We start from the raw sequence: 12,683 nt of genomic DNA, 5'->3' as shown, positions 1-12,683 counted from the left end.
CGTCACACAGACAGGCCCCTCCCACGATAGTTTGATTGACAGTGGCGTTTCAGCACAGACTGGACTGGCGTCTTACCTTAGACCCGCCCTGAGTGAGCTGTCTTCAGTCCGCCATTGTTTCACCGCTGGAGCAGATGTAGACAAAAATGACTCCTAAGCGATTGAGGTGTTCTGTTGTTGGATGTAACAATTAACATAGCAGTCGTCATTTACTCCCGACATCTGAGCCGCTGAACTCGCAGTGGATTACATTGTTTCTGAAGGGAATGCTCCCCCGATCTGCCTAAATTGCCTATGTTCGCGCGAATCATTCATGATCATCATCTACAGAAGAAGTGAGTATAATGTTTTGTAATGAATCTTTGCAAATCGCCTTTCCTAATAATGGGCTAATTAGCAAGTTTCATGATGAATGCGGCTAAAGTAAACAAAGTAAACAGTCTCTCTGAGAGCAGCTCGGAAGAGAGGGGCGGGGTCACCAGAGCTCATTAACATTTAAAGGAAAATGCTACAAAAAATGGCTTGATCTGAAAATAGCTGTTTTTGACATGGTAAAAAAGGTGTTTTTTACACAGCCATTGAGAAATTTTAACCAAACTATGTTACAGACTTTTCATTAAGACCCTAAAGAATCATATCAACTTGTGGAAAATGGGCATCCTATGACCCCATTAATAGCAGCAGCATGCATAGCAAATTCATATGCAATGTTAGCAGGAAGTCAAATTAACTCATTAAAGTGAAATAGGCATTTTATTTCTTTGCTTATTTAACAGGACTTAGATATTGTGAACTCTTCAAAGCGAAATAGGCATTATTTGATTGCGTTTGCTTGTTAATAAAGACGCTTATAGCAATTATAAATACTTTTGTGCAGCTATAGCAGCAGTATGCATAGCTATTCAGATCACTAGTTTAGTGAATTTTAAAAGCAGCAGCACGCATAGCAAAATTCAGATGCAATGTTAGAAATATTAGCAGCAGTTTGCATGGCAATCCAATTATTATTGTTGCTAATATAGCAATGGCAGCAGAAAGTACTTAGTTGCATGAAATTTCAGTAATAAGATAACGCTTGGATGGTAGGGAACTTTTTAGGTGAAATAGGCATTTTATTACTTTGCTATTCAATTCAACAGGGTTTATAGAGCTCTTCAAAGCAAAAATAAGCATTAATTGGTTGTGTTTGTTTATTTGTTTAAGGGGCAGTCTCAATTCTAAGTACTTTTGTGCAGCAGTATGCATAGCTATTCAGATCGCAATGTTAGCCAATTTTATAGCATGCATAGCATATACAGATGCAAGGTTAGTAATTATATTAGCAGCAGCATGCATAGCAAGTCATATTATTATTGTTGCTAATATAGCAGCAGCAGAAAGCGCTTTAGCTGATTTTTTGCATGAAATTTTAGTGATAACTCATGGAGGGTAAATTAACTCTTTAAATTGAAATAGGCATTTATTATTTTGCGTATTCAACAGGGCTTACAGTAGGTTTCGTGCAACAGCAGTAGATTATGCAAATTCTGATTAAATTTTACAACCGCAACAGCTCGCACAGTAAATTCCTACTACAACATTGTGAATATTAACAGCAACAGCATGTACTTCAACTCAGTATAGGGCTGGACGATATGGCCAAAATTTATATTACACGAGAGTATGAAACGTGTGCATGTTGCTGGAAATGGGTTTATTATTGAAAATGCAAACTGCTTGTCTGCCAGCAGGAGGCGCTGTGAGAGCTGTGGAACTAGCGGTTTCTCCAGTAATGGCTGTAAACAAAGCAGCTCCGCTCATGAACGCTACTTTATCAGATAAAAATGCCATCTAAACTTTTCTGAAGACAGTCGGTTGCGTTCAGAGATACATTCATATAAAACACCCGCTATGCGTTTTGATTTTGAAATGTCCAGAGCTCATGTTTATTCAACGAAGTCAAACGCCACAAATAAATCAATGTATGGGAAACACTGGTAATGTATATCGAAATATCGGAAATGTGTTTAAAAATCATATCACCGTTATTGAAAAAAATTATATCGCGATACATATTGATATTGAATTATTGTCCAGCCCTAACCCAGTATTGTGAATATGTCACTGAATATTATCAATAGCAGCAGTAGCAGTTGCGTTGTTTTGTTGTTGCCTGTTTTTGTTGCGTTTTGTGTGCAACAAGTTTTGTTGCGTTGGCCGTATAGCACTGCATACATTGCGGACAGCTTTACCTATCGTAACTTTGTCATGTTGTGCCGCTCGCATCTGGCATAGACACCGTGAGTAAAATAGGCATTCGCCTAGCTCAGGGGTAGGCAAGTTCGGTCCTAGAGAGCCGCAGTCCAGCAGAGTTCAGCTCCAACCCTAATCAAACACACCTGAACAAGCTAATCAATGTCTTCAGGATTACTAAGGCTATAGGCAGGTGAGTTTTGTTTTCAGGGTTGGAGCTGAACTCTGCAGGACTGCGGCTCTCTAGGACCGAACTTGCCTACCCCTGGCCTAGCTACTTGTATGCCTAATTAATGGAGCTCACAGCAGTTCAGTCTTTTTGTGCAGTAGCAGCAGCTTGCATAGGCATTCAGTCATCAAGATTTTTCTCAGCAGCAGCATGCACAGCATTTCTATGTTGCAAATTTTAATTTGGACACAATTAATATAAAAGCAGACAATTGCATTTAAATAAGTCAGTGTGGTAACATTGATGAAAAAAAAAATATTACAACTCTTGAATGACAAATTTTAAACCATTTGCTTAGGCCGCCTGAGCCTAAGCCAGGTGGTTGCTGGGGATTACTTCATCTATCAGCCTGCAGTGTGATTCCTGTTTGTTAAAGGTCCCATATTGTCAAAACTGAAATTTCCTGGCTTTTTTCATGATAACTGAGGTCTAGGTGCTATGTAACTAGCATATAAGTTTTAAAACAGTCAATCCACAGTCAAATGTACACAGCCTGCATAAAGTAGCTGTGATTTTTCACGAACCGTTGTGACTTCCGTAAAAAGGTGACGTCAGAACTACTCAGTCACTGCCTTCAGTCACCACCCCGAGCACCGCCCACTGTCCCACTCTCCTTTTGCCAAACCCCCAGACAACATCGCGTCCATGCCATTGCTGAGCAACAACAACATGGAAACATGTTGAGAAAACGCTGTTCAGTCGGACTGTGACGGTCGCCGTGACAACCGCATCAAACGCTTCACTCTATAACAAGCATAATAAAAAGTTTTGTATACAGTGTAATAATAGTAACAGTTGCAAATTGTTTTATTTAGACTATAAGTCTATGCTTATTCACAAATTACCTCAAACGCCATACACAGCGTTTGATCCTTTAGATTGGCAGGTTTGAGCGCAGGAAAATACAGTACCAAAAACTACATCGCTAATCTGGAATCATTTCCATTCATGTCATCCATCCGCATTTGTAGAAGTGTCTTCAAGTTCACGTGATCGCAAACGCTCGGCTGGTCAGGTTTGTATTTACTGCATTAAATACCATTCTGAAACATCCTGTTGTAAGCTTGTTTGAGGAGATGGTTGGTTGTCTCCTGTCATCGCCAATTCTGGGTCTGAGTTCGGCTCAAACATGTAAGGCCAGACAACAGTTCCCTCAGCAGTGACCATCATTACCAGTGTTTCTATTGACCTTACTTGTGAGTATCACCAATCCACTGCAGGCTACAGCATACATGACCCTAGTTACCTGTGGTTGGCCTGGCCGTGCGTCACTCAGAAAACAACAGGCCAATCAGAAGAGAGGCTCATGAATATTAATTAGACGGGCCAAAATCGACCTGTCCTTTGCAGAGCTCCTGAGAGAGGAGCTGTAAAAATATATTGAGATGGTTTTTGGTACTTATAACGCAAATATACTGTATATTCTTAAGGAAATCAAGACTTAAAATAAAACTCCAGAAAGATGTAAAATATGAGACCTTTAATTACACACACAGTGCACGTTTCTACCTAGGTAAATTTGAGCTATTGGACACACATGGTTATTTAGGTCATTAGTTAAATAAACCTAAGAGTACAGCACCTAGGTTCACATTGCTAAGCCACTAGTTAATTTATCTGGGCTTCATTAGCCCAGAAACACATTTAACTCAGGTCACTAGTTTAAGCTATCTGGTCAACCAATCAGGTACACACAGCATAGTTCACTAGCATTAAGCCATTCGGCAAAGCTGGCCCAGGCTCACATAGATAGCAAACACACGGTCTCACAGCTCTCTGGAGTGGCAGCAGTACATATGTCTTGTCAGCAGTACATATGCATTGGCAGTAGCAAGTTCCTGTACTTGCTTGCAGCAGCGGCAGCAATAATCTACAACTACAGCAAAAACCAACAGCAGCAGCAATTCAGCAGCAGCGTAGCAGATCTATTCTGCCAAGACCAAATACATTAACATTGTCATATCCATCACCATGCTAAACTCTTTCGAGAGTTGCCATGATTGAATTACTTTTAAAATATAATAATTTCCACTTTTTCTCGTAATTATGATTTTTAATCTCATAATTATGACCTTTTATGTCATAAATTTAACGTTATGCCATATTTTTGACATTTTATCTCATAATTACAACTTTTTTGTTAACCATTCTCATAATTATGACTTGTATCATAAATTAGACTTTATTTCATAATTATAACTTTTTTATCTCAATTTTGACTTTTTCTCTCATAATTATGACTGTCATAAGTTTGACTGTTTTATGATAAATCATAGTTATAAAATTGTCATAAATTAGACATAAGCTTGACTTATTTATAATTATGACTTTTTTATTATCACAATTTCTACTTTTCTCATAGTTATGATTTTTATATCTCATAATTGATTTTGTCATGTCACCTATTAGACTTTTTATCATGACTTTTTATCTCATAATTTTGACTTTTTTCTCAATTATGAATTTTTATGTTGTAAATATGACTGTCATATCTATGACATTTTATCTAATAGTAGTTTTTTTTATACTGTAATTTGACTACTATCTCATAATTGCAACTTTTTTAATCTTAAAATTATGATTTACCAAAGCATGATTTTTTTTGGTGAATTTTTGTGGTGATCAGAGATTTTTTGATGCCCTAAGGATTGAAAGACTTTTTTCTCTCTCACTTTCTTTCTCTCTAAAGGATCTAGGGAATAAAGACCTTGCCAGAGAGAAGATATATCTGATCTGTCAGATTGTGCGTGTGGGCCGTATGGATCTGAAAGATACTAATCATAAGAAATGGACGACGGGCCTGCGGAGGCCGTTTGGTGTCGCTGGTAAATGTCAGGGAGAATGTTCTCATTTGATCTCCATGTAGCATACAGACACACAGCTGATATATCTGTGTCTATTGGCAGTGATGGACATCAGCGACATCATCAAAGGAAAGACAGAATGTGACGAAGAGAAGCAATATTTCATTCCATTTCATCCGTAAGTCTTTCCTCTCCTTGTGTTTTGTTCATCCATGTATCTTAAAGAAATAGTTCAAATATATACAGTGGGGCAAAAAAGTATTTAGTCAGCCACCAATTGTGCAAGTTCTCCCACTTAAAAAGATGAGAGAGGCCTGTAATTTTCATCATAGGTATACCTCAACTATGAGAGACAAAATGAGAAAAAAAAATCCAGAAAATCACATTGTAGGATTTTTAAAGAATTAATTGGTAAATTCCTCGGTAAAATAAGTATTTGGTCACCTACAAACAAGCAAGATTTCTGGCTCTCACAGACCTGTAACTTCTTCTTTAAGAGGCTCCTCTGTCCTCCACTCGTTACCTGTATTAATGGCATCTGTTTGAACTCGTTATCAGTATAAAAGACACCTGTCCACAACCTCAAACAGTCACACTCCAAACTCCACCATGGCCAAGACAAAAAAGAGCTGAAAAGACACCAGAAACAAAATTGTAGACCTGCACCAGGCTGGGAAGACTGAATCTGCAATAGGTAAGCAGCTTGGTGTGAAGAAATCAACTGTGGGAGCAATTATTAGAAAATGAAAGACATACAAGACCACTGATAATCTCCCTCGATCTGGGACTCCACGCAAGATCTCACCCCGTGGGGTCAAAATGATCACAAGAACTGTGAGCAAAAATCCCAGAACCACACGGAGGGACCTAGTGAATGACCTGCAGAGAGCTGGGACCAAAGTAACAAAGGCTACCATCAGTAACACACTGCGCCGCCAGGGACTCAAATCCAGACGTGTCCCCCTGCTTAAGCCAGTACATGTCCAGGCCCATCTGAAGTTTGCTAGAGAGCATTTGGATGATCCAGAAGAGAATTGGGAGAATGTCATATGGTCAGATGAAACCAAAATAGAACTTTTTGGTAAAAACTCAACTTGAGGAGACAGCCCCACAACATTACTGCTCTAGAGGAGATCTGCATGGAGGAATGGGCCAAAATACCAGCAACAGTGTGTGAAAACCTTGTGAAGACTTACAGAAAACGTTTGACCTCTGTCATTGCCAACAAAGGGTATATAACAAAGTATTGAGATGAAATTTTGTTATTGACCAAATACTTATTTTCCACCATAATTTGCAAATAAATTCTTTAAAAATCCTACAATGTGATTTTCTGGATTTTTTTTCCTCATTTTGTCTCTTATAGTTGAGGTATACCTATGATGAAAATTACAGGCCTCTCTCATCTTTTTAAGTGGGAGAACTTGCACAATTGGTGGCTGACTAAATACTTTTTTCCCCCACTATATATATATATAGAGAGAGAGAGAGATTATTCGCATCCATAATAAAAGTTTTTGTTTACATAATATGTGTGTATACTGTGTATTTATTATGTATATATAAATACAAACACATGCATGTATATATTTAAGAAAAATATGATATGTTTATATATTAAATAGATTTGTATATAATATAAAATATAAGAATATGAATATATAAATGTATAAACATAAATATGTTCAAAATGTATACTGTATGTGTGTGTATTTATATATACATAATAAATATACACAGTACACATACATATATAATGTAAACAAAAACATTTTGGATGCGATTAATTGCGTTTAATCGTTTGACAGCACTAATATATATATATATATATATATATATATATATATATATATATACACACATATATATATATACACACAAACTCTACCGCTCAAAAGTTTGGGATTAGTAAGACTTGTAATGTTTTTTAAAGAAGTCTCTTATGCTCATCAAGGCTGCATTTATTTGATCAAAAATACAGAAAAAAACTGTAATCTTGCAAAATGTTATTACAATATAAAATAATTTTCTATATGTTTCTATTTTAATATACTTTAAAAATATAATTTATTTCTGTGATGCAAAGCTGAATTTCCATGAGCCATTACGCAAGTATAAAGGGTCACATGATCCTTAAGAAATCTATTTATTATTAACATTATCAATGTTGGCAACAGTTGTGCTGCCAAATATTTTCTATTTTAAAATATTTATATTTTAAATAAATGCTCTTCTTTTTAACTTTTTATTCATCAAAGAATCCTGAAAAAAAGTATCACAGGTTCCAAAAAAAATATTAAGCAGCACAACAGTTTCCAGCACTGATAATAAATCAGCATATTACAATGATTTCTGAAGGATCTGAAGGACACTTTATACTGGAGTAATGACTGATGGAAATTTAGCTTTGCATCACAGAAATAAATTATATTTTAAAGTATATTAAAATAGAAACCATTATTTTATATTGTAATAACATTTTGCAAGATTACTGTTTTTTTCTGTATTTTTGATCAAATAAATGTAACCTTGATGAACATAAGAGATTACTTTAAAAAACATTACACGTCTTACTGATCCCAACCATTTGAGCGGTAGTGTATATTTCTATCTTTTGCTGTAGTGTGTCAGTAGGAAATATCAGTTTACATTTCCAAACATTCATTTTGCCATTAATTGCAATAATCCAGTGAGATTTTTGTCTGACAACAGCCAGTGCTCCACACAGAGATCTGATCTCATCATCATCAGTCTGTCTGGAATGACACGAAGAAACAGAATAAACTGAGACAGGCTAAATCCAGAAGAACTGTGGCAACGTCTCCAAGATGCTTTAAGAGACCTACCTGCAAAGCTACATTACTGTTAAAAGTTTTAGGCACATGTGTAAAAATGCTGTAAAATGAGGATGCTGTCAAAAATAATGTTATAAATAGATTGTCTTTATTAATTAACTTCAATTAACTACATTAAAAATCAACATTTGGTGTGAGCATATTTTGCGTTTAAAGCAGCTTTTGCCCTCGGTGCACTTGCGCATAGTTTTTCAGGTAGATTTGCAGGTAGATTTCTTGAAGCATCTTGGAGACGTTGCCACAGTTCTTCTGGATTTAGTCTGTCTCAGTTTATTCTGTTTATGCATGTCATTCCAGACAGACTGGATGAGGATGAGATCAGATCTCTGTGTGGAGCAGAAAAACCTGCAGCTCCTGCACATTCTTTGGTTTTCCAGCGTCTTCTGCATATTTGAACCCTTTCCAAAAGTGACTGTATGATTTTGAGATCCATATTTTCAACTGAGGGACTCATACATAACTATTACAAAAGGTGAAAATATTTACTGATGCTCAAGAAGGCAAGACAATGCATTAAGAGCCGGGGGGTGTAAACTTTTGAACAGGATCATGATTTGTAAATTCTTCTCATTTTGTTTAACGATCATATTTTTTCATTTAGTACTGGACTTCAGAAACTACATACATACTTACATGTTTCCCAGAAGACAAAATAAGTACAATTTACCCTGATCATTGTAGCGAATCAGCTCAAAGGGGAAATATGATTATTTAATCATAACTAGTTATAATTAATGATAAATATTTAGATCCGCTGTAAGTATTTACTTGACCTCTCAGGGTCAACTCTGTCAATTCTAAGAACGTTAACTTCCTGGTTAAGGGAAATAACTTTCTTACTGTACAATACTACACAGAGCATGTAGCAAAAATCTGCATGATTAGTGACTGCGATTATGAACAAACAATGAACAACCTCAGGTGTGATACAAGTAAGACTTTATTAACTACATAAACACTTAAACTAGTCTAACATACACACACACACACACACACACACACACACACACACACATACAGTTGGTATAGGAACAGGATTAAAGCTTAGGCAGTAAAGAGAAGAGAAATAAAACATGAAGCTATGGTATCATTGGATATTCAGCAGATCTACAGCCTGAAGGAAACATCAGTTTCTTAGTTCAAACACACCTTTGTAAAAAGGTGCAAATGATACTTAATGTATCAATTAATAAGACTAAGTTTGATACTTGCACATCTTGTCTGTCTGACAGAGAGTCCTGATGCAATCTGAAGGCTCAAGTTGATCTTTGCTGAAGTTGGTTGATGAAAAAGAACCAGTTTGAGTCAGATGATCTTGGTGAATGGAAAGTCAAGGCCCGAGGCCTAGCGCAGACTTAGGATGTCCTTAGAGCGTTTTAGCTCGCATCCTCATCTTCTCAGAATATAACAGAACCGCCGACTGAAGGCGGGTCACTGATGTGAGGCCTTTAAGGTCTGAGAAGATTCACGATGGGCTTGTCCAATGAGAAAGGCTGAAATCCCAAGCGGGAGGTTGCAATTACGGGAGGGTTTTACGACCCTTTGTGTGAGGGCATGGTAATTTGCAAATGTAATTCGCTTGGGTGTTGATGCACAAACTAGTAAAGATTCTTAGAACACTAATATGTTGCATAGGTATCAGCATGTAATATGTACTCTCAATTAGATCATCCGAAGATGAATTCATAGGGACCAAACATGATATAGGTGAGGTTATATTAACTAGTGGTCTATCATAACATGCATAAAACAGCATACACTACAACAGACCAAGGTTATTTTCGTAAACGAAAACCAAGACTAAAACGACTGATGAAAAAACAATTTCATAAACTGAAATAAAATAAAAACATCAAAATAATTTAAAAACTACAATGAAACTAAACTAAACTAACAACAGTTATTGAAAAACTAACTGAAATAAAATAATAATTATAAAAAATAAATAATCGTTTTCGTAATTATTACGTTCTCACCCCTTGGCGGAAAAATATACGAGCTGTGTGGAGGTTTAGGGAAATAGCCTACATGTAATGGCGCATCACGCACATGGGGTTATCTGATGGAGAGACGCAAAGCAGTTTAAAGCCTGCACGGGTCCTGTTTGGTAAACGTGCACCAGCAGTACTTAACAGAACACCCGACCCATTATTTAATTTAATTCTGTACCAGACCAGAACTGTTTGACATAAAGACCGCGAGTCGCGACCCGAACCGCACTCGCATTAAATCTATTACATCAGGTAAACAAGATTATTTATTTTATCATGTAACACAAGCAATCAAAAAAACATTAGGCATTCTAAGTTGGTGCTTTGAAGAAAAACAGACACGCAGCGCAACATGATAATTAACAGAAAAAAAATTAGAACGCACATCCTTTCTGTGAACAACACAAAACTTTAGCCAAGCATCTTGTGGTCACTCTGCCAGGCTTTTGAACAAATGTGCATTGGCTAAATCACATCATATACACGCTTATAATTCTTCATAAATGAAAAGAACATTCAAATATAAGCCGTTACTGTTAAATGCGATTGCCTTTATTATGGAATTTCATTAGTCCCAGATACAAGTAAGACTTTATTAACTACATAAACACTTAAACTAGTCTAACATACTACATAAACACATAAACTGGTCTAACATCCTATATACACACATAAACTGGTCTAACATACACATACACACACACACACACACATACAGTTGGTATAGGAACAGGATTAAAGCTTAGGCAGTAAAGAGAAGAGAAATAAAACATGAAGCTATGGTATCATTGGATATTCAGCAGATCTACAGCCTGAAGGAAACATCAGTTTCTTAGTTCAAACACACCTTTGTAAAAAGGTGCAAATGATACTTAATGTATCAATTAATAAGACTAAGTTTGATACTTGCACATCTTGTCTGTCTGACAGAGAGTCCTGATGCAATCTGAAGGCTCAAGTTGATCTTTGCTGAAGTTGGTTGATGAAAAAGAACCAGTTTGAGTCAGATGATCTTGGTGAATGGAAAGTCAAGGCCCGAGGCCTAGCGCAGACTTAGGATGTCCTTAGAGCGTTTTAGCTCGCATCCTCATCTTCTCAGAATATAACAGAACCGCCGACTGAAGGCGGGTCACTGATGTGAGGCCTTTAAGGTCTGAGAAGATTCACGCCTCTCAAGATGGGCTTTTCCAATGAGAAAGGCTGAAATCCCAAGCGGGAGGTTGCAATTACGGGAGGGTTTTACGACCCTTTGTGTGAGGGCATGGTAATTTGCAAATGTAATTCGCTTGGGTGTTGATGCACAAACTAGTAAAGATTCTTAGAACACTAATATGTTGCATAGGTATCAGCATGTAATATGTACTCTCAATTAGATCATCCGAAGATGAATTCATAGGGACCAAACATGATATAGGTGAGGTTATATTAACTAGTGGTCTATCATAACATGCATAAAACAGCATACACTACAACAGACCAAGGTTATTTTCGTAAACGAAAACCAAGACTAAAACGACTGATGAAAAAACAATTTCATAAACTGAAATAAAATAAAAACATCAAAATAATTTAAAAACTACAATGAAACTAAACTAAACTAACAACAGTTATTGAAAAACTAACTGAAATAAAATAATAATTATAAAAAATAAATAATCGTTTTCGTAATTATTACGTTCTCACCCCTTGGCGGAAAAATATACGAGCTGTGTGGAGGTTTAGGGAAATAGCCTACATGTAATGGCGCATCACGCACATGGGGTTATCTGATGGAGAGACGCAAAGCAGTTTAAAGCCTGCACGGGTCCTGTTTGGTAAACGTGCACCAGCAGTACTTAACAGAACACCCGACCCATTATTTAATTTAATTCTGTACCAGACCAGAACTGTTTGACATAAAGACCGCGAGTCGCGACCCGAACCGCACTCGCATTAAATCTATTACATCAGGTAAACAAGATTATTTATTTTATCATGTAACACAAGCAATCAAAAAAACATTAGGCATTCTAAGTTGGTGCTTTGAAGAAAAACAGACACGCAGCGCAACATGATAATTAACAGAAAAAAAATTAGAACGCACATCCTTTCTGTGAACAACACAAAACTTTAGCCAAGCATCTTGTGGTCACTCTGCCAGGCTTTTGAACAAATGTGCATTGGCTAAATCACATCATATACACGCTTATAATTCTTCATAAATGAAAAGAACATTCAAATATAAGCCGTTACTGTTAAATGCGATTGCCTTTATTATGGAATTTCATTAGTCCCAGTTTTGATTGATGCACGACTGTTCACGCAAAAGTGAGCAAGACACCACAGTTATAGCCTAATATCATGATTATGGTTAAATAAGAAAATACATATAACCAAATCAGGCTACATTTATTTTCATACTAAATATCTCAACACACATCATTGGATATGACATTAAGCGTGACTTGTGTAGATTAATTTAGTAAAAAAAAGGCTTTCCTGCTTTCTTTGTCATATATTTGTATACTTTTACTATCTAATCAGTCTCAGCATGCGTTAATTTTGTGTCGCTATATGTTTGCCTCACTAAGGT

General features: G+C 36.5%; 1 protein-coding gene across 1 annotated transcript in view; it reads left to right on the top strand.

Moving 5' to 3' along the window:
* LOC107552325 (dedicator of cytokinesis protein 2) overlaps positions 1 to 12,683 on the top strand; it is a 120,660-nt gene that overhangs the window by 13,459 nt on the left and 94,518 nt on the right. The window contains exons 10-11 of the mRNA XM_016234186.1: positions 5,151 to 5,286; positions 5,368 to 5,443. Coding sequence (XP_016089672.1) covers positions 5,151 to 5,286; positions 5,368 to 5,443 — 212 coding nt within the window. The remainder of the gene's footprint in view (positions 1 to 5,150; positions 5,287 to 5,367; positions 5,444 to 12,683) is intronic.

Source organism: Sinocyclocheilus grahami, unplaced genomic scaffold (genome assembly GCF_001515645.1).
Source record: "Sinocyclocheilus grahami isolate Dianchi unplaced genomic scaffold, SAMN03320097.WGS_v1.1 scaffold447.1, whole genome shotgun sequence".
Taxonomy (NCBI): Eukaryota; Metazoa; Chordata; class Actinopteri; order Cypriniformes; family Cyprinidae; genus Sinocyclocheilus; species Sinocyclocheilus grahami.
This window is presented reverse-complemented; position numbering and strand designations above follow the sequence as displayed.